The following is a 27,329-nucleotide window of genomic DNA, read 5'->3' on the forward strand; positions in this document are numbered from 1 at the left end:
AAGAAGAAGGATGATAATAGGTTCCACTCACTGAAATGTCCTCAAGTACTCACTCACAAGATCTGTGAATCTAAAACAGCAGGAAGACATTTGTCTGTATATTCAATCATAGAATCATAGAATCATAGAATCAGCTGGGTTGGAAGAGACCTCCGAGATCATCAAGTCCAACCCTTGATCCACTACCACTGTGGTTGCTAGACCATGGCACTAAGTGTCACATCCAGTCTCTTTTTAAAAATCTCCAGGGACGGAGAATCCACCACTTCCCTGGGCAGCCCATTCCAATGTCTGATCACCTTCTCTGTAAAGAAATTCTTTCTAATATCTAACCTAAACCTCCCCGGGCACAACTTGAGACCATGCCCTCTTTTCTTGCTGATAGTTGCCTGGGAATAGAGACCAACCCCCACCAATCTGACACCTGAACTGAGAAGTATACAGAGAGTATTGTCAGTCATCTGTCTCTTATGCAGAGTTGGCTAGCAAATGACATAAATGTGATCAAATAATAGCATTAATCCACAGTGACAACAAGAATGAACCTACTTTTTAAAACAAAAAAATGCACATGGCACAAGCAGCAAAAGGATCTCCTTTGCAAAAGTGCTGTTTTTTCTACTCTGGCTAATCAATGCTAGTGCACCTGGACCCTGAATATTTATGACAGTGACATACATTTGTTTAATGTTCAGAAATAATTAGATTTTGCTGAAGCAAAGCTAATGAATTCCCCTGGAACTCTGTGGTAAAACAAACAGATGAAAGGTATTAATAAGCATTCTGTGTTCCTTAAAAAACCCCAAGAAACCCAAACAAGAAAACCCCACAACTCTTTTCTTCCAGCACTGATTATACTTTGTATAAAAATCCGTAGTCTGAGATTTTCTGTCCTTACCACTGCAATTTCCCCATTTGCAACACTGCAAAATCCACACATTAATATATCATGCAGTTTCATTTTACCTTTGCCTGCAACTACAGCAGGATGGAGAATACCAGCTTTAATGGAGGAAAACAAGAATAGGAACACTATATAATTAGATACAACACCAAAGGGAACATACATATATAAAAACCATGCAGACTAGATAAAATGTATTAATTCAAATAAATTAGAAGCTAAACACTGACAGACTGCTACATGACAAAAATTAATATACATGCATTTACAAAATTTTATTGCTCATGCTTGTTAAGATTCCATATTTAAAATAAATGCAGTTTAATGTAACCTTAATACACAGTATCAGAGAAATTGCATTGCATACCAACTCATCTATGACAACAAATGATATCTTTAACTAAGCATAAAAATATGTAAAAAGATGCTACCGAAATAGACTTTTTATATTAAGATGAGCAAAATAATAAAAAAATTCCGTGCAAATTTCCCAGCGGCTTTAAATTACTTTTATTTTATTAAGCTTTCATATTTAATTAAACAACTTCAACAAAAAAACCTGCCAAAATCAAAGCTCTAGAATGCCTGTAAATATAAAAATCAATAGTGATGGGATTTAACAATATACTTGGTAGTTTTTAAATACTATACAATGCCACCAGTTACTTGAGGCCATAGAAGACAAGTTTATTGCAACAGCTTTACAGTTTTTTGCCAGCTCTGTGAAAAAAATTTAGACTCCACAGAAGTTGTTGCATATCTCAAAAGCCAAAAAACTTCCTCTAGTTATAAAGCTGGATCATTTCTGTATTTTTCTCTGTGACCAAAGATGGTCAATGAAGCAGAACAGGTGAATAGACAAAGACCACAAAAAATGTAAAGTTATGTGGAATTTGAAGCCCAGAAAAGTGAATGTCTTAGAGCTTGTGAGCTTATATCAAAAGAAGGGGCTTTACAGCTCTTTTGGGGCTTCCACTTCAGTACAAAACCTTTGCATGTATTTTCTTAAAAACCATTTAACATATTTTATTAGTGCATAATACAGTTAAGAAAGCTCTAGGAAAAAAATCAGTAGGGCCTATTTCCTTAGTGAAAAGAAGTAATAGCAGTATTTTTAATACAATCTGTAATGTTTTTTTAAACAATGGATTTTCCTTATACATACCCATCTTACCTTCATCCATAATTGTTACTGCTTCCTCAGTTATCTGACTTCCTGATCCAACTGAAGTTTGTGCGTTAAAGTAAAACTTGTACCGTGTGCTGTAATTTAAATTTTTTAATATCAAGCTGCTCTCGTTGGCAGGAATTCTTATCTCTACCAAGGGACCCAATTCATGTGTGTTGTTGACTGTTGTTACCAGAAAAAGAAAAAAAAAAGTTAGGAAAGTTGCGTATACTGTCGTTGTGTTAAAAAAGGCTTTTTTTGGTTTGCATATGTAAAGAGTCTCCTTTGTGTAAAAAGGATCAGTTCAAGGGGCCAAAATTAACAGGGAGATAATTAACAGGGAAATTAACAGGCACTTAAAAAACATGCCAGTTTTTAAAGTTCCATTCTCATAAATATCTAAATCCAAGGCAACTGAGTTCACATCAGATCATCTGAACTTACACAGAGTTGAAACACTGACCATTAAAGAATTCTGAAACTCTAAATTCAGTATCCTTAGAAGAAGAAAATATTGAAGTGACTTGTGTCAAACACCAAAGAATAGTGGAATTTGGTAAGTGGAAGAAAGTAAACTTCCTTAATCTGTTCCATGCACACAAAACTCTTCAATTTCCACTGTCACTGCCGACAAATTTCTGGGTTAAGTAAGCAGCAGGGATCCTAAAGAAGTGATTTAATAGCTCTGATATTAGTAAATGGCACATTTATTAGTTTTGCATTTTGAAATTACAATACCATGACAACTGAAACAACAGAAGACAATGTATTTGGATGTCTTTTGATCTGTTTCTGATGATAATTTCTGTGCAGTTAGAATACAGAATTTGTAAGTGGTAGTATCTTGCGTCTAACTTGGATGCCACTTGTATGTAGGACTTCACCTCCATTTTTCTGTGAAGTATGATTTGAAGAAATAAAAGAAAAATGCTAACCTTGTACTTGAGTAAGGAAAGTTTTCCAAATAAAACTACCTATATTATCAAAATATAATAATTTTTTTCAAACTTGACATCTACAATGCAATCATATCTTTTTTACATTATATATTAACATAATTTATTATATTAACATAATTTTTTCTTCATAAACGGATTACTATTTGGTAGATGTATCACCTAAGTTAGAGTTATATCACAGAATGGTTTGGGTTGGAAAGGACCTTAAAGATCACCCAGGTCCAACCCCCATAATATATTCATAAGTAACTTACTTGGCTGAAACTTCAGTATATATGATGTCAAAACACCATTTGGATGGGTAGGTGAACCCCACTCCAGAGTCAGAGAGTCCAATGTTGGGTTAGTAATCTTCAAATAGGAGGGTGAGCTAGGAACTTTTAAGAAGAACATACAGTAAATACAAAGTAGATTAACTTTAAACAGGTCATGAATAATTAACTCTTAATAATATTACTGTATTGAGACAGATTATTATTTTATGATGTCCAAGCTTATGTTTCAGTTTATTCTCTAGCTTTCTCATTTCATACCTCCTTCAGGGGTCTTAAATACTTTGTCTGGGCTTGCTGGTCCTTCTCCTTTACCATTAACAACTCTAACATTCAGCTTGTAAGAACTATAGGGCTCCAGCCCTGGTAACATTCCAAAAGTCTTGTTTCCCCTGAAAGTCAAGATCTTTTTTTCTACATGCCGCCTACTCCTTCTGGATAGACTCTGCACTTTCCAGTAGTAAACCTAAAGACAAAAAAAAAATCTACAGTGAGTGCTTAGGTGCTATGATTTTAAAAACTCTAAGCTTTTCCATGAGTGTTCATGAATTATAGATAGGAATAACAGCAGTTTTAATAAGCTCAGGTGAGACACAGTATAGAGCTTTCCTGCTCCAGAAACAGACCTTGTCCAGAAACAGTCTACACAACGACACAACTGGGAGAAGACTACCACCTGCCAGTTCTGCTAATGCTTAAAGACAATCTGACACAAGTTCTGGTCTGAAACTGCATTGGTATGTGATTATTCTCCTGTTAGCAAGACTATCTGAGAGGCAGAAATCACCCATACCATCTATTCTTCCAGTAAGATGTCTACAAGTACATGTCATTAAATGGGAAAGAAACCAAAAGATTTGGCTGGAAAAAACACACAAATTCTGAAATGACTCTGAGGTTACAGTATTGGAATGGTTTCCATACAGGGATAGAAGACTATTCCTCCATTTATGTGACAATTTGATCAGACCGTAAAGCTGATTCTGATGTCCATTCTGCTGATTGAGTTTCTAAGAAACTACAGATGAGCCTCAGAGGTACTCTGACTGCATTCTCTTTACTACATAGTATCTCTACCATGATAGTTCAAAAGATATTAATAGTTGCCCCTACAAAGACTTGTGTTACTCCTAGGATTGTCACCTCCAAATACATAATTGTTTATTTTCTTCTTAGGTTTGAAAAGCTTTATAGTACCATTGAGTAATAGCTAGATTAATACAAGATCAAAAATATGAATGATGTGCTGTAGACTGCTGCTTATTTATATGTCTTCCTGCTTTGTTCATAAATTTGTCTTCATCACATGACTCTTTAGAGAAGCACCCCTCTCTTTATTAACAAATCTGTCCCTAATGAAACACTGTATATTGGGCTACTGACTGAAATAATTTTATTAATTAGGAAAGCCTGAGTATGCTAGCTGGATTTTGCTCCCTTGTTTAAAAAAAGCTAACTGTGTGCTTTGTAAGCTATGTCAATATAAAGAGAGACTTAAAACATACTATGCATCCATGAAAAGTATTCATTTTGCATTCAGAGAAAGCTTTATAACAATAACCATCCACCAGGTCTTAGGACTTCTCATGCCTTGCCTGGTTTTTAACCTATTTTAGCTTGATTTAGCTGTATCTGCAAAAATTATTTAAGAAACTCTTGCTGCATCTGCAGCTTATTCAAGGCTATACCATTGTCACATTTGTCCTAGGGAGAACAGCAAAACCACTCAGTGGTCAGATTTGTTGTCAATCCTGTTGTTCTGAGATTATTTTATTCATGATTATCAAGTAACTTATTTTAACTTCAATTTTGCTTAGCTTTGTGTAATTGTGTGGTTCTCCTCCTCACAATAACAAATGATACTGTATATAGAGTATATATATATGTGTATATATATATATAAGACACTAAAGAGAAGTAATCATACCATGACTAATCCCTTAGATAAACTCGGAAGTGTATAACCCATTAGTAATGACAGGACAGAAGATAACTATCAGATACTGCAAGTCTGAGGAAAAAGAAATCTCTGCCTAAACTTTGTATGATGACAACTCACCGTAACCACGCTGTTGAAGGGTGAGAACTAAGCACCTGATGTATGGGCAGATGCACATGTCTATAGAATTTTTTTGTACTGTTATAGATCTTTAATAGAAATTTGGTGCTTTGGATTACTGGATTAATAATAAGCACTAATTTCACTTAATTCTAACTCATTAATCCTCACATAATGGACCTTTACTTTTGGTCACCCATTTGTGTGTGAAACAACAGGTTTATATAAACTGTTGTCTAACAGATAAACATTTAAGAGGCTAATAAAGTCCTGTTTCTCAGCTGAGTTAGTGAGCTAGTGTGCAAAGCACCACACTAACTACAAACACTTATGCCAGCTCATACAGAACTAGCTTAAGTCTCTCTGGATGGTGGTATTTTGTGCCAGGGAAGTGATATTCACATACCAGGAATTCACATTCACGTGGTAAACAGCTGAAGAGCACTGAAGTTCAGTTTCAATGCTTTTGCACGCTAGTCCTCAATTTTATAAGTATGATAGACATTTATTCTCTTCCAAATTCTCTTTCCTCTTTTAATTTTTCAAATGCTTCTTTTACCTCCTTTCATTTAAAGAGAAGTAGTTCAAATTAGTCTGTCTTACAAAGTAACCTAGTTCAGGCTGTGTCAGTAGTCTGTTTTGTTAGAACATACTTCTCAGAATACTTGCAAAGAAGTATATTATTTTTTATTTTCTTCTATTGCTGCATAGGAAGTCAGTATATCCTCACATTCCACTCTTCCCTCCACAATCATTCTACCCTGCTGCTTCAGATTGCACCCCTGAGTTTCTTCTGAAGGGATTCTAGTGCAACCTCTGAAGCAACTTTTGCCATCAGATTTTCTTTATCCCCCAGGGATACCAGTTCCCCCAGTATCTAATCTTGAAGTCCTTCTGTCTCCCATCCTCTATGAATATATTGCACTCTGTAATTATATATTAATTCTGTTATATATATTGCAGTCTTTTGTCTCCAACATAGCCTTTTCAGTTATCACCAAAGGGAGCACACTACCTTACAATAAGCTTCCTTCAATTTTATGGGCACTTCAACTCTTCTGCCATTTCCTATGTCCTTAAATTAAGCTTTTATACTGAACTTTTTCCTGGCCTCCAAAAAGACACAGAACCCAGCACATATTAGGAAGTGGCCAGTTACTCAGAATTAAAGATGTGATTAAGGGTACTGTGGCAGAAGATGAGTAACCTTAGCATTAGACCTAGAAGAGATTCCTACAGAAATGATTTTTTCACATCCTCTAAATATTATTTTTGAATAAGATCTGCAAAACTGTTATCATTTTTTTATCGGTTTAATGTATGCAAACTTGATTGCAAACGCATCCTGTTTTCTTCCAAGGACAATGCCACAGGCACCTAGCGCTACAAGGCTGGAACATTGCTGAACTATATATGAATTGTATCAAAGCTGTTGCTCTTATCAGCAAAACTTGGAGCTCACTGAAGAGTCCTCTTATATATCAGGTACTTCAATCTGAATACAATCTCATATAGGAAGAGTGTTCTATTTTAACAAATGAAAAAGAGAATGCTTTAGACTGTACTTACTTTGTACCCTTGGAGGTGTCCTCGGACAGTTTTTAGTGGAACTGGGTCCCAATGCACCTTTGCTAATGTGCTGTTAATAACATGAACCTGCACATTGCCTGGAGCAACCATCGGCACTGTGTGGAAAGGATGCAACAAGCACCCAATTAGAATGAGAAACCACACGAACATACTTTTTCGAACTGAGTCTTTGTATTGTACTCAAGGAATAGATTAAAATGTTCCTATGTTTTCAGGATTAATAATACAGAGTATTATGAAGCCTTATTATCTCCAAATTACTTCCTTTTAATTAAAATAATAACCACTATTCCCTTATCAGTATTTCAGTATGTTAAATACCCATTTAGGTTACACATTTAGTTCCTTTATATTAGTATAACTGAGTCAAACCACAAAACTTACAGTCTTCCCCTGAATGTCCAATCACCTCTGATGGCTCTGGTGCATATCCCAGGTCATTTAAAGCTTGTACTTTTATTTCATAGGGAACAAAAGTTGGTGTACCAGACACAATATATTTAGATACATTTGCAACTATAACAGATGTCCATTCATCATCAACATCCTTCTGGCGCCAACTGACTTTGTACTGAAGTCCTGGTCCATTGGACTGAAAACCTTTTAAAGACTGAAATGAAAAGAAACATCTTTTTAAATATTCTGAAGCATCTGAAAAATCCAAAGTCAAAAAGGAAATATATTGATTTTTTCTTTAGAATTTCACCGAAAATTTACCACTGTGTTCTGTGACAAAGAATCGCTACTGAAATTTCCAAGTTATGCAATTTAGCTTTTACCAGAGGTCACTTCAGTTGCTTTTCACTATTTAATAAAAATCACACTGAATGGTAATGGTGGCTAATTCTCACTCAACAAGACATTGCGATTTCTGTATATACGTTTTGATTTCAAATATTTCTTTAGAAGTGGAAGAGGAAAAAGCAGACTTACACTGACTCCCTATAAACAGTGTTCCCTAGACAATGTTTCTTGCCTGGGATGGGAAACTGGGTTTATATGGCTCTGCTTGAGTTCCCGTCATGACGGTAAAGGCACGACAGAGAAAACTTTGATTGAAGTTTTTTACTGTGAAAGTGCATAATGATTTAGTTCATCACAAAAGATGACAGTACAAGTAGGATTCACATTAAAAATTATTCTAAAAATAAGACTCTACTTGAGACAAACCTCAATTTACATCTTTAAGTTTTCCTAAACTGGCAGCAAAACATCCTGTATTACCTAATTATTGGCTTATCTTGAGAAATCACTCAGGAAAATATGGCCCCTTAACTAATTTGCTTTTTCTCAAAAAGCACTCCGCTTTTTCCTGGTAATGAAGACAGGGAAATATCTGAATTTAACTCTTCTTCAAGAATATTTTAACTGAGCAATGTATAGGGTATTCTCATCATTATTTCTCAAAAAATGCTACTGAAAACAGACCTGAAAACAAATGAAACCTCAAAAAGAGATCCAACTTACCTCCCATGTTATTACCAAATTATCGGGTTCTGAGCCTATCCCTTGCACATTAGCAGGATTTTCATCAGGGCCTAAAAATAAAATATTTACACGTGAACAAGAATGACTGCTGTTTGATTACAAGCAAATTCAATGCTATTCATAGTAGAAATCAATTACTGGTAAGAAGAAATACTTATTTACTTGCAGATTTTGTCAGGTACTGCTCAGATGGTTCACTGGGCTGACTTCTGCCAATCTTATTGACAGCTACCACACGGAATGAGTAGTTGACGTACGGAGACAACTTCAACTGTACTGTTGTCTGAGTTCCAGGAACTTCCGTCTGGTAATGCCATACTCCTGGTTCATGCAGCCCATCTTCATACTCAATTACAAAGTCTACAAACAGAAATTGAATCCAACTTTATGTCAAAACTTGCAACACCTTCCTAGACCAGGGTAGGCATTTCTGAATGAGCTAATCAGAAGGGAGTGCTCTAATCAATGCTTTTAAATATTGTGAAACTGGAAATAAATACATAAACCATAACACAGATCTATAATACCAGAAGTACTGCTTAGGTCATCATGGCTGGGCTTCGCGAACGAAGATTTGAGGAGGGCTCTACCCACCTCTGTTACAAGCGCGCTGGTGGCTAAAAAGGCCAAAACAAGACAGGCACGTCCAGTTGCAAAAGGCACAGCACTGCTTAGGTAGAAATATAGTAAATACACCCTCACTTTTATCTTTTGGTATTCTCACCAATGCAGGTACCTTTCAGGTAACATGTTATTACAAGAGCTCTCTCTCTAGTACCAAATTTTAATTTAATGGGAACCCTTGAACTATCACAGCACGAAAGAGGGACAAGATTGGAACTTTGATGGAAATTTGGCTGTCAAATATATTGTTCCTAGTTGTATCAAGCAGACAGCATCTAGTACCTGTACAAAATTAAAACTCTGAATATTCCATTTTCCCCAATGAAGTTGGTTTAATGAAGAACTATTTAAAGCCAAGAATCAATACTTTAGATGGTTTTTGAGAGCACTTTTCAGTATCTTCAAATTAAGTCTGGGAATGTATGTTCAGAAACAGTTTCTTGAGTTTTCTGTGAGAACATTACAATGATTACTATTAAGACCCTACAAAGTATATAACCTCAGGGATAAATAGGCTTGTAGAGTTCCAAAAAGAAAATCACATTCATTATCAAAGACAAAAGGTTGTATTTTTCCAGCTGTGAAACACCCAAAAAACCTTACTGCTCTAAGGTATGAGATACGAATTATGAAAGACTTAGGAGGAATTGTTAGGACACAGTAAATAAAAGGGATAAGAATGCACAGTCTGAGTACATTCTATGGAACTTTAAGTTTAGATATATGAAATTTACATAAGTATCAAAAATTTGTGTGTTGTGTAACAAGAATCATTCCCTATCTCATGTATAGGTGGGGAGAAGAAGACAGAGTATGATTCAGAATACATCCTGTTTGCACTACTAAGAAATTCTGAGGGGCATCCAGAAATTTCTTTTAGAAGGATACTTACAGCACCACATAGAAATAATGCGCAAGAGTTTGAGGAGCCAAGACGTAAAATAGATAACTAGTACTAATCATAACCTTCGGGACTTAGGGCTAGCAGATTTCCTTCTGGCCTAAGTAGTAAGAACGAAAAAGAACTGACTCCAAATTACTGTCTGAATTACTGCTGGTGGTGTGTGCTCAGCAATAAAGGGTTTGGGATGGGAGGTCTTCTGAACCAAAGAAGGTGCTGAAAAGGTGAGAATATTACATGCTAAAAAAGTTTTCATTACTGCTATTTGCTTCCCTAGTAATTAGCATTCTGTCTGCAACTCTAGTAGAACAATTTATAGGCAACTTCAAGGGAAAAAAATCTATCTGAGCTTTCAGAAAGATTCTACCATGTCAATCATATTACTTGTATAAAGGGATCACTGGTAATGAAGTGCTATCCTTGAGTCCTGATCTGCACTTTGAAGTGATAGCAGCAGCAGGAAAAATAGGCTTACTCAGGAAGCAAATGCCTTACTTTTCAGGCTCTAAGGGGACCATGCAGCAATATAAATTGCATTATAATTAAAACCAGCATTATTTAGTCAGAGGAGCTCAGTTTCTGATATCAGAGTGCATGCAATATCTCACTCTAGAAAAACTTACACAAGCCAACACCTCTTAGTATTATCTTTTTTCATATACTGTGATCTCATTCCTACAGAAAGACAAGACTTGTGTATTCTGGTCTAGAAATAAAATGAAAATACTAATAAAAGAGCATATGAATAAACCATAACTTAAATAAAATTCAACTATTTACATTAATCTTCTATATATTTTTTAAAGTGTATTACTAGTTGATATACATTAGAGAAGTCTGAGAGTGTAAAATTTCAGCAAAATCACTTGGTGTTTCATTAAAATGCAGTCAAAATCTTTGATGTGCTCTGAAATTTGTGAAATTCTGTTTTTTTATAAAACTTCCTTTACAGATACCTGATCCTAATGGTTTGTGTTCTGTGTTGATAACGACTAACATCAGATGTTGCAGAGTGACACCCAGTAAATCAGCCTAACTAACTCATATCAAACATAACATGTACACTGGTCTTGGTAACTTGTGGCAGTTACTATCTAAAAAGACACTGCACAAATAAATAATTGCATTAAGTTCCTAAGGCGGAAAAAGTTACCCCAACAAATCTTTCTGATCATATGATTCTTTGGAAAACAAACAGTAATATCTTTGTTCCTTCCTCCTAAATTCCCCCTCCATCCTCTCTGCACAGTGTAAGCAAGAACGTCTTTCATCATGTTTTACTGGGGAGAGTAACAGCATTTAAGATCAATTTCTGTCTCAAAAATTTATAGACATTTATTTTTCTGTTGCATGGACATGCTTTACTCTTTTAACTGTCTGGACTAGAAAAAGAAAGAAAAAGAGAAAAACTATCTGTCTTATATTTTCATGTAGAATAAGCTTCTATTTTAGTAGTGATGGATAATCCCTAAAGATAGTGGTACTGATGCTATTTCAAATTCCCAGGAATTACAAAGGAGTTAATGCAAGATGGTAGTAGCTCTCTCCTTCAAGGGCACACAACCAATAAAAAAAGTCTACTCTCTACATATTCATGAGACTGGACCTTGTCAGACAGACCTCATATATGCATTAACTTCTATGTTATTTAGCACAGGTTTTTTGAATAAAAAGGCCCAGCTCTTTTGGGCAGTAAATAAGTCTTTCTGCTTGGCTGTACAGTAGAGGATATTTAGTGACTTTTTGTAATGTAATTAAATGGCAGCTGCAGAGAATTCATTTAACATTTTCCATGCTTCGCACAAAATTTATCTCAGAAATCTTTGGAATTTGAAAACAGTTAAGATAATGCTGTCAATGTAGTATAGTAGATACAAACAAACATACGTGTAATGGGACTGTTGTTTTCATCTCCTGGTATCCATGAAAGTTCAATGCTTCTTTCTAGCTGACCTGTCAATTCCAAGTCAAAGGGTGGATTTGGCCGAGCTATAAATCAAATGGACACAAAGTAAATAATCACGTCAGAATATGTAGTTTTATATTTTAAAAAAATCCTTACAGTCCAATCAAAAGAATTCCACAAATACAGCAGTGCATATCTACTCACTTATGTAAGTGGGACTTAATGACCATTAGCATGCAATTGTTAGAAAACAAATGAAAAAGGGAGAACTGATGTAACCTGAAAACTTCTATACATTAACAAGAATCTGTATTTATTTTTACCTATGTCTGAGTGCACTTTGATAAAAATGTGATGAGATGCAAGGAATTGTGAAATGCATGTTTAGTTTATCTTTGAATGATTATGGGTGGTTACCTAGGGTAGTAGAAATATCTAACGAAACATGGAAAATAAAGAAGTATTCACATCAAAGAAGCTTTTCTAGAAGCACTACAAACATTTTTTGTGTGAATTCAATCAAGAATAATTCAAACAGAAACTAATTGCAAGTTACTGACTCATTTATCTTTTGCTGTTCTTTTAAAAGTCCAGACATACCATGCAATCTGTTACTATGCATCCTTATAATGCATAAAGATGTAACTGTCCATTCCAAATTCCCGAAGGTAATTCATTATACGATTTTTTACACAAAAATCAAGACTAATGAGTAGGTTCATTTAAGAATACATAAGCATTTTCATTGAATGTGATAAGATTTACATAAAAGTGCTTATGACCCTTATACCTTGAAGTGTTTTAGCATTTGCACTTGAAAACTTAAATTCAGAAAACATGCTATAAAATTAAAGGCTTTATACCATCAAATTCAAGACTGTATCTGACTGACAGATTTTTTTTTTTTTAATTTCAACTTTATTTTTAAAATCTTAGCAATTTCATCGATTGTAAGACAAAGTGGTCAATATGGTCATATTCATCTTATGAGTGGATTTACCCATGAGAAAAACATTGTCATACTATAACCAACTTTAATTATAAATAATTTCTATCTGAAAACCACTTATTCCCTAAAATACAAAGCAACCTGCACTGTAAAATTCCAAAGTCCAGTACTCTAGTAATGAAGCAGTTGGTAAAATGGGATGAAACCACACAAGCAGACACAGACACACACAGAGGAAAAGGGGGAAAAAAAATGTTGCACTTCGCAGTAGGCAAATCAGAAATATATCTGTCAGATGATGTAGATAGAGAACTTTGTATTAGTTTACCGTAAATGATAGCTGGAGTTGGGGGAGCAGCTGAAAAGGACATTAATATAAAGGATTTAATCAGTTAGTAGCCAAAGAAACAGAATACTGTAGGCAGTTAAAGACTATAGTTATTAGAGACAAAGAAAAGTTAAATTATTTAGATAAATGGTTATTTTAAAATAATACATTGATAATTTTTTACTGAAAAGCTATAAAACTATTCTTGAATGTTTTATTCATTTTTTAAAGAAGGGTAGATAAAAAAATAAATAAATAAGCTATCTTATAAAAACTTTTAAATAAGTACTAGTTGCTTGGCTTAGATCATTCCTGGATAGGTATAAGATCACAGAAGAAATTTAAAACACAAACATACTTGACTTTGAGTCTCAGCTTGAACTCAGGTAAGAATCGTTCAGCACATCTACTTAAAACTTTCTTACAAATTGGAGAAGGTGCAAAGTAATATATTCTGCAATAATCTCAAATCTTAAAAACTTAACAGAGAACTAAGGTAAAAATGAAATCCTTGGGAAGTCATACAACCAAGTATGCTTAGTCCTTCTGAACTATAATTTAGTTGTGAAAGATTTCTGAGATAACATGCTCCCAATTCAAGAAAGACATGGAGCTGTTGGAATGAGTCCAGAGGGGAGACACTAAGTTGATCATGGGCTGGAGCACCTCTCCCATGAAAGCAGGCTGAGAGAGTTGGGGCTGTTCAGCCTGGAGAAAAGAAGGCAGACTCCCAGTATGTAAAGGGGGCTACAAGAGGGCTGGAGAGGGACTTTGCACAAGGGCCTATAGCAACAGGACAACAGGCCTATAGCAACAGGACAGCTCCCTAGCTGAAGGAGAGTGGGTTTAGATTAGGTATTAGTAAGAATTTTTTCCTGTGAGCGTGGTGAGACACTGGAACAGGTTGCCCAGAGAGGTTCTGTGGAAGGTGTCCCTGTGCAAGGCAGGGCTGTTGGAACTAGATGATCTTTAAGGTCCCTTCCAACCCAAACCATTCTGCGATTCTTATATGTTTATGAACAAATACTCTGCTAGCTAAAATGTGGTCAAAATAAAAACCTACACAGTGCTAAAGCAAATGTGCCCTGCAATTACTGGACCCTTTTGTAAATAGCTGATTCAAAGGCAAACTTTAGGGTAAGAATACATTTTTTAAAAGCTGAAACACATTTACACATAGGTGGCATTTCCTTTGCCCTAGAAATCAAAACTATGCGCTTTTCACTTTAAATCTAATGCTGCTTTTAATACTTAACAGTAATTAAACACAGTTCTGCTATCATAAAGTTTGAGAGTATTCTTACCAACAACAGTAAGCACAGCACTTGCTGAAACACTGTCCAGAGTAGTATTAACTATGCAAGTGTATGTTCCATCATCTTTATCAGTTACATTCATAATGGTCAAGTTGTCTTTACCAACTAGAAACCTGTAAATACAATAGATTCAGCCACTGATTTTTCAATAACTGGCAGTGTTATAATAAACTTGCATAAGACATTATCTGATCCCGTATGTGTGTACTGCAGCACACACCTAAACAGCAAGGTAAGCTAAGGGACAATGTAACCTTTCATTTTCTACATTGCTCTTGACCATTTTCCCACAGTAACTGTCTATCCTGATGTGCTTTTCTTTCCAAATATACTCAAACAACTTTTAAATATATGTGATCTAGAGCAAAATAGTCTTCCATTATCTGTTTTGACTTCTTATATCAATTCTCTTCTCCTTACACTTAATATACATGGACAGTGTGCACATTTTTATAAATGATTACATCTCATTTTATTTTTAATTCTATCTTAATATTTTCATCACACTAGGTAAGTCCTTGAGTCAGCAAATATGGAATAGTTATGATATTTATCAGTCTTCCTTGGAAAATGTCAATAGGTCAATATGTTCCATTCAGAGATCAGAAAAAGAAGCAGACAAAAGGACCTAGAAAATAAAAAATAAAGGAAAACTATTTGGTCCATACCTTTCATCATCTGGAAGTTCATCATTGTCCTTCAACCATATAACTGTTGGTAGTAAGGTAGAATCATGTTTTATTATACACTCAAATGAAACTTGGCCATATCTCTGAACCACTTTGTATTCTGGCTGTTTAATTATCATTGTTGGATCTGAAATTCAGAATTAATATTAGATATTCAGAAAGTCTGAAATTCTGTACTAATCAGTGATGAACGAATGATTAATTTCTTACCTTTAATTTCCAAGTGCACCTCATTTTGTATCTTTCCTAATTCATTCCTTGCTACACATGTGTATGTACCAGTACTATCTTTCTGAGCCACCGGAATTTCCAAGGTTCCGTTATCATGGAAAACGTATTCATTTCCACGCAAGATGCTACCTTTCACTCCCTTAAACCTTTATGTAAAAAGTAATATCATTATCCAGCGTCAAAGTTGAATTATATAGTATTTTATTATCAGAAAATGCAAACTTAGGACTGCCACGTTAGAAAATACACATAAAGAAATTTAAACTTGACTCTGTGGGGATAACTTAACTGCTATTACATTAAGTATATGTAATATTGTATTAGCGAACTGTAATCAGCATGTATTTTAAAATACACTATTTTAAAATTGTAAATAGAGTTTAAATAGTTTTAAAGCTTCAAGTGTTTGTCTCCATAGATATGAACAACTCATTTTCCACATCTCAAGCATAGCTACAGCTTACCACTCAATTTCAGGCTTAGGTGACCCAAAATAAGCACAGTCTAGCAATGCAGGACTATCTGCGATGACTTGATACAGTTTATTAGCAGGAGTTAGAATTCTCGGTGGCTCAGCTGAAAAGACAAAGATATCTGGATATAGATACAAAGATACGAATACAAAATCCAAAGACATCAAGACTGGCCTAAAGAACATCCTTCTCTGAAGTGACTTCTGGTCTCAGTCAAGATCCAAATATATTCTACTGGCAGTAGCCTGAGGAGAAGCTAAAAAAGGGGAATTATCTTGTGAAAAACAAATGTTTCTTGCCTGTTTACAAGTCACAGTGGTGGGTAGTAAAGGCAATGATTAAAATTGGAAAATTTAAATCAGTAAAGACTTCAAGAAGATAATCTCCTGGGAATAGAGTGAACTATATAATCCAAACAAAGCTGCAGGTAGAAAGAAACTAGGATATATTTTTGGTGCAATGCCTACATTTTGTTTCTTTGAAAAGACAGTGTCTCAATCAACAGATCTGCCAGTTCCTGCAGGAGAGTTGTTAGAGGCCCAGAATTTTGTTACTAGCTTTGTTAAATTCGGTGTGAATTAGAGAGGCCACAACATCTTGTAACCGGAAACATATTCTTGGGAGGCCTTCAAGACAAATGCATAATCATGTCCCCTTGCAACAGTAATTTAGAGATTCATCTATTCAACTGATGTGAAATATCCACACTCAATGAAACTGTATTGAAACATACTAACTTAAGGAATACTAATTCCAGCCTTATTTGTTACACTTCCATTTGCTTGATTTACATAACAAGAAAAAAAAAAAAGAGAGAGAAAATTTCTTCCAAGTTTTCTCCAGCTTTCACAACTATCCTTCTTGCTCAGGTACAGTGAAAGTGAAACTCAAGAATACCCTAGAAAAAACAGGTATGTATACACTTGCTTTTTAGAGGGGTCAGGAAATACATTGATTCTTACTAAAGACCTCAAGCAAGGCTTGAGCACAGTGTCTGTGTAGTAGCAGGAGACAACTAAATAACTAAGAAAACTGACAAATAAAAAATCTGTTTCTTACCCAGAACATTCACAAATGCATTTGCTAGCAAGTATCCATATTCATTAGAAGCATTGCACTGATAGACAGCACTGGATCTTTCTTGCACGTGGGAGAAAATAATGGTGTCACCATCTACCTTTCTGCTAGGATCTTCCGGGGCAACTGTTGGTGTAAAGAAAAAGAATTATTGCTTTTCCTAAACTGTTCTTGGATTGTAATTTTCATACTTCTGAAGAGAAGAATCTGAAAGACCAATATGCCCTTTTTCTTTTTTTCCTGGGTGGCTGCTCACTGGTAAAGATGTGAATTTTAATACCATAAAGGAAGTTCTTCCAATTCTACAATATTAACTCAGGATGGTAGAGTTCTCATTTTTGGAGAGTTTGTTTGTTTGTTTTACAAAGAAGTGAAGCTGAGATTGTATTTTACATGCAATATAGAGGAAAAATACAGATACGACAAGATTCAGGCAAATACAGACAATATCTAGAAAAATATGGAAGTATTTCTGAATGTCAAAAAAAATGCTGATAGAATGACACAGTCCTCTGTGACTTTAAAGTTTCAAATCAATTGTTATACCATAAATAATTCTCCAAATATAAAAATAGCCATACTCAGTTGAAAACTATCTCAGAGTAAAGCATAAGCAATTGCTTCCCACAAAATCAAGAAACCGTCTTCACAAGAGCATAGTTAGTAATTCAGCAGATGGCACTCTTTCCCTTATGTAAGAATTATACATTGCCATTTCCTTGACTGTTCTGGAGTAGTTTGAGCTGTCAAACAGCTCTTGCATCCCAGAAGCATGGAGGACATAACTGAAAATAAAATTCTAAGATAATACTGAAGAATAATAGCTGTCAGTTATGATCCAAATGGATGGAGTTAGAGAGGTACAATGGAGAAAAAATTTAGCTTGTAACAATAAAAATGCACAAACTATAGTTTAATATTTTACAAAAATATTAAGTAAAAGCAGATTATATTATTAATGTATTAAAAAGCAGATGTATTATTATTATTGAAAATTAATAGTAAAATTAATGTTGTTCTTAGATGAAAAATAAATGTATATATCCTAGTTTGGACGCATCATCAAAATTAACGCCCATATTGAAGCTTCAGAAAATAAGTATATTTGTGGAAGGCAATTTCATATAAAAAAATTTCTCATTTATTTGGACTCCAAAAGTGACAGGACCTTTCAATTCAGACAATGCCTTAGTACTTACCTGTAAAGAAAATGGAAAAATTTCTCCTGCATTTTCTTTAAGTATCTACTACTAAATTCTCTACAAGAGAAGAAACTAGACAAAGAGGACCACAGTTCTGTGCTTCTGCTTAAGGGTATTTCCATGATGAGTGAACTTTAAGGCCATTTTTCATGTAAAGTAATTACATCAATTTCCAAAGAGTTGCCCCGAGAGCAGTTATCAACTCTATTTTTCCCTCTGGTCTTCCATCGCTCCAAGTTCGAATCAACATCACAAAGTCAAATATTTCGGAAAGGAAAAAAAGGTACCACTGGGATTTTAAATGCTTATTCTCTGGACTTCTGGATTGCTGGCACTTATTTTTCATCTCTTTTGCTTTGCTTCCTATTGTGTTCCATGTCTCACATTGCTTCCTATTCTATGTAAATGCCATTTTCATTAAAAGATTCATGGGTTGAAAACAGACAAAGCAGGTGAGTTGCCCAGCAGGCAGGCCAGCCAGCTGTGAGAAATGGTCTGTTTCTGCATACAAATCACAGTTAAATAGAAAATAGGCACAACTGCCCTCCCAGGAGGATGGAGATCTGCCCACAGCCATTCCAATCATGGTTACTTCCTGCCCTAGGCTCTGTGCTTCCCTCCACTCATACCCTTTGAATCCTGCAGCACTTTTTGCACACAGAAAGGTCTTCGATGGGTGCACAGACTGGCCCCCTCACACACACTCTCATACATCTATGTATCTATATCAAGCCTTACAGGCTGATGGCAGGGCCAATCCAAAGAGATGGAAGCCATTAATTCAACTCTCTATGACTGAAGAAGGAAGTGGGTTATAAAAGAATGATCTAACCATTAAATTATATATAAAAAGAGAGGTAGCATCTTCCCACTGCTGTATTTAAGGAAAAAAAGAGATATCCCTTTTCAGCTATCTGAAGGAAAGGAGGAAGGTGCTTGTTCTCAGAAAACAGCTTCAAGCTGTCCATCCCAAGAGGAAAGAAAACAGGAAAGTGTCAGGTTAGTCTGTGCTTCCTATTAACTGGTCTAGCCACTTGCATGCTGCAGGGCATTGATTCAAAAGCTCCCTGTTGAGACTGGCATCTAGTCAACAGCCTGTCTTCTGACATGCCTCATCCTCCCACGCAACACAAACAGAACCTACAAGCCTTTGCCCGTGTATTATACCGTGTTTCGCAGGGCCAGGCCATACAAGTTAGATGCTGTATCATTTAGCATTTTTAATGATCTTAAACACTGCTGCACACACAGCACACAGAATCACTGAGGTTAGAAGGGACCGGTATTGGTCATCTGGCCCAAACCCCATCTTAATCAGGGCCACCTAGAGCCAGTTGCCCAGAACTGTGTCCAGATGGGGGCAGGATCACCTCCCCTGACCTGCTGGAAATACTTTGTCTAATGTAGCCAAGGATAACTTGAGCCTCTTTGTGCCGCAAAGGCACATTGCTGGCTCATGGTCAACTTGGCCAGGATGCCCCAGTCTTTTTCTGTTAAGCCACTATCTAGCTGGATTCTCCCCAGCATGTACTGGCACTAGGGTTGTTCCTCCCCACTTGCAGGACTTCTCCCTTCAGTTTGCTGAACTTCATGAGTTTCTTGTCAGCCCATTTTTCCAGCCTGAAGAGGTCCCTCTCAATGGTAGTATATCAGCCTCTGGTATATCAGCCACTCCTCCCACTTTCGTGTCATCAGCAAACTTACTGAGGGTACACTCTGCCTCATCATCCAGATCATTAATGAGGACATTAAACAAGACAGACCTCTGGGGTATACCACTAGTTACTGGCCTCCAGCTGGACTTTGTGCCACTGATGACCTTCTCTGGGCCTGGCCATTCAACCATTTTTCTATCCAGCCCATACATCAACAGCTTGTCTATGGGCATCTAACGGGAGACAGTGTCAAAGGCCTCACAAAAGGCTAGGTAGACATTATCCACTACTCTTACCCCCACCTACCCAGCCAGTCACTTCATCATAGAAATGTGTCAAGTTGGTCAAACATGACTTCCCCTTGGTGAAGCCATGCTAACTACTCCTGACAGTTTTCTTGTTCCTAATGTGCCTGGAAATAGTTTCCAAACTTAGCTGCTCCTTCACCTTTCCAGGGATCAAGGTAAAGGTGACCAGCTTGTAGTTCTCTGGGTTCTCCTACTTGTTCTTCTTGAAGACAGGAGTAACACTTGCTTTCCTCCTGTCTTCGGGCACTTCTCCCAGTTACCATGATCAATCTAAGATTATCCAGAGTGTCCTTTCAATGACATATGCCAGTTTAGTCAGCATTTGTGAGTGCATCCCATTAGGGCTCATGGACTTACATAAGTCCAGTTAGCCTAAGTATCCCATGACCTGATCCTTTTCCACTGAGGGTACAGCTTATTCAAGTCTTTTTCCCTGGTCTGTGGAACCTGGGATTCCCAAAGGCCAGTCTTGCTAGCAAATAAAGAGTGAGGCAGAATAGCCATGTAGTACTTCAACCCTTTCCATAATCCAGTCTTTTTTTTTCCTTTTCCTTTTTTTTCTTTTTTCCTAGGGAAAAAAGAGCGTAGGGCCACTCAAGCACTGCTTGTTTGCCTGTAAGAGTATTCTGGTCACATTACAGGATAGCTGCACAAAAAAGGCATGATAGCCAAATCTGAATTTGGTACTGATAGTCAAACTACATAATACTTAAAATGGGTATATGAATGATGAGGATTTGCTATAGGAGTTCTGCTGCTGTAACAGGACAGTTAAGCATGTGCTCTTTAACAGCTAACATTTGCTCCCAACTACATGGAGTCAGGTAAGAATTGCTTAACTGACACCAAACATCAATGTGTTAGTAAGCGACAAGTTTGTGCATTCATGTAGCATTTAAGATACTTAGAGTGAACTTATGTGATAATCTTTGTATTGCATTCTAACTATAAGTGTAGTAAATAGTACTGACCGCAAACCCATCTGTACTTATTAAATATTTTATATACCTAAATTTACTGATTAGAACTCAATAAACTACTGTATCAGATCTGAGTGATCTCCTCCTGCAGTACATTTTTATACTGAACATTTGTTATCGTAGTTCTAGTATTACTACAATTCTTTCCTTAAGTTTATGCACAAACAATAGGGAATGTAAATCAGTGTGAGATTAGCAATGGCTCTTAAGTCATGATTTTTAACAACTCTAACTTCAGAGATAGCTTTGAAGACACTGTTACTGTGGAAATATATAAAGAAAGCAAATAGAGAAGCTTAGGTGCTTTTTTTCCTGCTATGAGTATAGTAACATATGGTCCTTTTATAGTATTACTCATGCTTGCCACCTTCTGAGAGGATCATCAGGGTCATTTGTATTATAGTAACTTTTGCTAGAAGTATCCTATTGTTGTTCACCCGTTTATTCTTCCAAAAATTCACATTCATTAGTAATTTATGAATATAGTAATCAATTTCAAAACTAGAAAAGTCTTTCTGGGGTTAAAACTACCTATAACTGAATGACTGAAATGGCAAAGAATGCTCTTTTCCTTTTCTTGCGAATCTCACATGCTTCTCAGCAAAGTTTCTGATTTCCGAGTTTCTGATTCTGGTAGTTCTATTATCTCCAAAGGGACTGCATTACCTGCACTAATTATGACCATCCTTTGACTATCTTGTGCAAAATTAAAGAAAAACTGATTATCAAAGGTTTTTATAACTGCTGCAGTTCCTAGGTCAGATGCACAGTTCCAACACAATGACAGCAGAAGCAGCAGATAGATGTCTGCCCTGGCAGTACTCTCCTGTTTGAGACTGAACTTCTTAGGGCACCCCACTCCAGCAAATTTCTCTTCACCCACCCATGGCTGCCATGAACAGCCAGTATATGCAGTGTGTGTGTATACTCAGAGAAAACACAATGGACGACAAATCTCTGAGCCAGGAATTATCAAGGCCTTTCATGAAGGAAATCTAAAGGCTAATGTTTCTCCCTTAAATTCAATATGAGTAGCAACAGAGACTAACTCAAATCTAGAAATTCAATTTGAAATGTGATATAAACAAGAAAAGAACATGTTGAAAGATGATAAACAGTGACTTTGAGTGCACTACTTTGTATAAATCTAGGTGTTTGTATCTAATAATTAATAGCTCATCATGAACTATAAACCACTGAACTGATAAATTAGTCTTTTGTACAGTATTTGCAATGCCTTTCTGAAGTCCAATTATGAAAGTGCTTCCCCTTCTCAATTAATCTGGGTTGTTACTTTCTTAAAAGTTGACATACTTTATGCATGGTTTCCCTTTTGTAAAACCATGCTGAATATCTAAGCAGTAAGACACAATGGATCACGCAGCAGTATAAATAATGCAGATCTTGAGTGTTAATTGAAGCATGAGGCATGGCAGTCATGGCCTGAACTTTCAATTGCTATTTGCCAAAGTAATTCCAATTGACCTCAACAGGATGGTGCACGTGAGTTCAAAATACTCCTGTTGGTAAACATTGAGAGGTTAGGTTAGGTCCTTATCACTCCAGTAAGTCTGAAGCAGCTTTGTTTTTTTTTTTTTTCTGAAATGCTGGTGTTTTTCTTTTCAGTATTATTGTTGAAAAATATTAATTAAAATATTTTAGATAAACCTAAAAATCTTCCTCTAAAAATATTGGTTTACTCAGATTATTATAATCTTGAACAAAATTTACCATTGCAATTTTGTTTCATAGGTACTTAATACACACTACATTTTTATTTTTCCCTTTTCCCCACTGATATTTAAGCCTCAGTCTTTGACTGAGATATGGACGAATGGTTCTTTCTTCAACACTCCCCCTTCCTTGTCTGACTCTATTATGAAAAAACAAAACCGGAAGAATTAAGTATCTCCCAGCTGTGCTTTCTGACAGAAAATTAAAGTATTGCAAACAGATTACTAGGCCACAGGAGGCACATTGTGGGATATATGATGACAGCAGGGCTTTGAAATTCAAATGTAGCTCTTTTTCTTTGAAATCTTGCCATGGGTGTAGCTCTCTTAGCACTGCCCTGAAGCTGAAACAGCTGCTTTAGTTTCCTTTTACAGTGATTTACTAATCGTTCAGTTGGAAGACGAGGGGCTCAATTCTATAATTTAGTAACAAGTGAACAAAAAGGTCCACTGTACTTGGGAGTTTCCAGAACAGCTTTTGATAATTCAGAATAAGAAATAATCACAAGAATTTTAAGAACTGCACTTTCTGTGACTATGATGCTTCTCTCAGATGTGCTGACAGATGCACTGTACTGGAGCATCCAATCATCTTGCACTTAAAGATTTAAGGTGGATAAAACTTCAGCTTTTCTCAGCAGTGAAAGTGACCTTTCTCATAAGGCTGAGCTACTCACTTGTTTATTTCCAGTCTTCTTTCCTTTTTTTTTTCCCCTACTGAGTTTGAGTGGGTAATTTAATTAAAGTCTTTAATTTTTACTGAGTTCCCTTCAACAAGACTCTGTGTACTGATTCCTCAAGGCCAGCCAGCCAATATACGCTGCCTTTGTATTTGGAAAATTTGGTGGCATCCTGCAGCTGCTTCTGAAAACCCCGATTTTACTGCTACCCTGCAAGAATGCAGAACACATCACCGCTTTTCTGGAAAATATACTTGTCTGTCATTTGAACAGCATGTCCTACAGCTTTGACAAGGAAGTAGTGCAAGGCAAAGGTGACTCTCACAGCCAGGTGAAAAGGATTTTATTAGTCAGGAAGCCTGAAATAAGTTAAAACTACCGGGAAAGCAGGATAAAAATCTCCTCCAAACAAACAAACAAAAAGTGAATGGTAAATATGTAGAAAATAGCAAAGGAAGAGGAGAACACCAAAAATCCAGAAAGGAAAGTGAAAGACAGGTACCGAACTTCTATGATAAGGCATACACTATGATATATTTATGTATAAATATACACAATACAAAACTACATTGCTACTTTCCTGTTTTCCTGTCAAACCATTGTTTGATGAGGTGGTTAATGTCAGCTTACATGACGTATTTAACCAATGGAAACTTGTAATTTTAAATCTCAGGCTAGAGATCTCAACTTACATCTAATTAGGATTCATGAAACAGGTTATTTGCTAAATAGCCAATTAAATTTAATCTTACTTGTATACCAAATACTTCAAATGTATCTATTGAGGGTTCTCATTTACCTGTTGCTATTTCCTAGATTTGACTGTAGACAATCCTTCTCCATGCCCCAAACTGGGTGACATTGCTTCATCAACAGACTTAACTCCTAAACTTCTGAAAGTGACACTGTCATACTTTAAACAGGTAAGCAGAGATCACTATTTTAGAGTACATTGTCTCTCATGAGCCAACAGGGCAGATTGTCTGTTTTTATACTACTGTTTTGTGAGTGAGGAAGGGTAAAGCTAGAAGAACCAAGCGTGACTTTGCGGCACAGGGAATACTGAGTGCACACCCTGCAGTGTCCTCCAGCAAGTCCTTCCCAAGTAAAGTTGTGCTATATATAGTGGCTACCTTGTGTTTGTCATACAGCATTGCCCGTGTAAGGACAATTAAGTGACTCAATTATCAATTCAGGCCTCCTTTTTGTATCCATGTACACAGAAACAGCCGTTCCACTGCCTTAGGCGTTCCTTTTCTTTGACACCTTCTTGGCAAAAGCTGTTTGCCAGGTAGTTGCTGACACATTCAGTCAGTTTTGCTGCTGCAGCTTCTTAGTAATGAAGCCTGGAAGGCTCAAACATATGCTAAGCTGCAAATCCTGCAGTGCACTGCAAATCCTGCAAATCCTACAAGTGCTCTGTATATCCACAAATGTGAGGACTTGATCTTTTATGTCACATTCAGGACTCCTTGACAACATTAGAGTTGCAGTGGGCACCAAAGGAGCAATCTAGCAGACATGACTGCCACAGAAGCACATAAGTAAAAATTACACCCCAGCAATGGCTTTGTGAAAGGGACAAATGTCACAGCTTTGTTACTACCACCTGAACTCCACAAAGATACTTACCAGCAGAACACTAGACAGAACAAAATGGGGTATGCTTACACATTTTAGTGCTCTCAAACATGTTAGGGGCACATTTTGTTGTTCCACTTTCATGAACTACAGTATTTTTACCACATATTTTGTAAATTTAGTATTACCTGTCAGGCAAAAACTACTCATATACAGGCTCTTCACTTATATTAGAAAAACCTCATATATTCGTCATATTTTCTTATTCATGCTCCTGTAAGGTAATTAAGAATCTTACTTGCTATGGGAACGCCATTTGCTAACCAGCTTATACTAGGCTTTGGGTTGCCATTAGCTCTGCAGATCAATGTCCCATCTTCTCCAGGAGACAAGACCAAGTTTCTGGGTGCTGTTATCCAGTATGGGGCAGCTGGTTTTAAGAAGAGAAAGACAACAATCATTTTCCAAAATTATGTACAGAAAGTCATAAAGCACAGATACAGTAACCAGAAGATAATTCAAACAAGGTATGTGTAGATACAGACTTACACCTATACTGTTACTTTATATATATATGTACATATATCTCTCTCTATGTGATACCCAAGGATTAACTGGTAGATTATACATTGGCTAAACTGAGCTATTCACTACCTATTGCATTAAAATTCTGATACAAACAACAAGGGTTGTCTTTCACTTAGGGTTGCCTGCTTTGAATCTAACTTGCCTTTCCCGAAGCAAGCAAAATTTATCTGAGTATGGCATCTGCAGAGACTGCAGTGGTATTTTGATTAATTTCAGAGATATCCATGCTCACAATAGTTAGGCTGTTAGAAATGAATTTAGGTTTGACTATACAAAAAGATTTCGTGTCAAGGGTGAAATTTAGAAATGGAAAAACCCTTGGTCTCACTAAATTCAATGGACGATTGCAGTGGGGTCAGATGTTTATCTGAGAAAGATGAAAACACATTGAGGTCAGAATGGGTGGAACACTGCCCCTAATAAAAGATATCCAACTATTTCTCCATTCTTTTTACAATAAATAACCACAAAGAGCATATGTTATTGCATCTTGCAATTAAATTTCAGACTTTGGATTGAGGGACAGATGCAAACAGAAAATGAAACTTCTCTTAAAAAGGAGGTTTGATGTGATCATAAAATGATGCTGATCTACAACACAGTAAAGGGCTATTTAGCATGCAAAGTAAGCACTACAACTGATTATTTCAATGACTAATTAGCTGCCATTACAGGTTTTTGTTTCATGGTATTCACAACATACTTACAATTCCTGTTTAGACAAACATTGTAAATGATTTTAGAACTAGTAAGGCATCATTTTGAGTAAAAAAACATGAAGGCAGAAACTCAGAAATGTCATTTAAGAGAGAAAAAGGAAGAATATAAGACTGTAAGATGATAGTAAAATAAAAAAGAAAGAATCTGGGCTATATGAATGGTGTGCAGAAAAAATGGAGAAAATAAGAAAGATGATGAAGAGGCATGGGGAGAAAAATATAAAAACAAGAGAAAGAAGCAGTCTAATGACAGAAAATCAAAGGATCTAAAATAAATGTAGTACTGGTGCAAACTAATGAATTATCTTACTACTGTTACAGTACAATAACAATTTAGTCTGATGCTTTATAAAAGAACATTAAAAAATGAAAAAGAGATTAGAAATAGTCCTTCCAGTACTAGAATTCAGGTGGTTTAACGATTGTTTCCTCAGGGTATTTTTTAACCATTATCATTTATCCTTTCAGGTGTACTTCATCCTAGAAAGCCCACTTCAGTCTTGTATTCTGTATATTTGACAACATTACATTAATGATAATTTTAGTATTACCTTTCACGGTTACTGAAATTACATGATGAACTGAACCCAGTGTATTTCTTGCTATACACTTGTAGTTCCCAGAGTCAGCTTCAGAAACATCTATAATCTTGAGAGTTTTCTTAAAATTTTCAAAAAATGTTCTGTTGGCTGGCAGTTCCCCACCCTCTTTAATCCAGCGGATTACCGGTGTGGGTCTGGAGAAGCAGAAGCACAGACCAAATTTAGGGATTGAAGAAAAGGAAGATAAGACTTCAATACATTAATTTTTTTTAACATATGTTTTAGTATGTTAACACCTGGAGAAGAGGAGACTGAGGGGAGACCTCATTGCAGTCTACAACTTCCTTATGAGGGGAAAAGGAGGGGTAGATACTGATCTCTTCTCTGTGGTGACCAGCGACAGGACC

At 36.1% G+C, this 27,329-nt stretch overlaps 1 protein-coding gene across 29 annotated transcripts in view; it reads right to left on the bottom strand.

Moving 5' to 3' along the window:
• Positions 1-27,329, bottom strand: part of NRCAM (neuronal cell adhesion molecule) — a 151,081-nt gene that overhangs the window by 28,889 nt on the left and 94,863 nt on the right. For 10 of the 29 annotated variants that reach the window (XM_029963353.1, XM_018080425.2, XM_018080421.2 and 7 more), the window contains 17 exons: positions 26,932-27,116; positions 25,372-25,503; positions 16,917-17,060; positions 15,849-15,960; positions 15,364-15,530; positions 15,133-15,280; positions 14,453-14,577; positions 13,149-13,178; positions 11,853-11,954; positions 8,603-8,800; positions 8,420-8,490; positions 7,337-7,562; positions 6,932-7,047; positions 3,565-3,769; positions 3,286-3,408; positions 2,079-2,255; positions 967-1,002 (listed from right to left, as the gene is read on the bottom strand). In XM_029963353.1, the coding sequence (XP_029819213.1) occupies positions 967-1,002; positions 2,079-2,255; positions 3,286-3,408; positions 3,565-3,769; positions 6,932-7,047; positions 7,337-7,562; positions 8,420-8,490; positions 8,603-8,800; positions 11,853-11,954; positions 13,149-13,178; positions 14,453-14,577; positions 15,133-15,280; positions 15,364-15,530; positions 15,849-15,960; positions 16,917-17,060; positions 25,372-25,503; positions 26,932-27,116 (2,297 nt within the window). The remainder of the gene's footprint in view (positions 1-966; positions 1,003-2,078; positions 2,256-3,285; positions 3,409-3,564; positions 3,770-6,931; positions 7,048-7,336; positions 7,563-8,419; positions 8,491-8,602; positions 8,801-11,852; positions 11,955-13,148; positions 13,179-14,452; positions 14,578-15,132; positions 15,281-15,363; positions 15,531-15,848; positions 15,961-16,916; positions 17,061-25,371; positions 25,504-26,931; positions 27,117-27,329) is intronic. The other 19 variants (XM_018080426.2, XM_018080429.2, XM_018080428.2 and 16 more) reach the window with 3 other exon arrangements.

The sequence above is a fragment of the Manacus vitellinus genome, unplaced genomic scaffold, assembly GCF_001715985.3.
Source record: "Manacus vitellinus isolate BGI_N305 unplaced genomic scaffold, ASM171598v3 scaffold_5_pilon, whole genome shotgun sequence".
NCBI lineage: Eukaryota > Metazoa > Chordata > Aves > Passeriformes > Pipridae > Manacus > Manacus vitellinus.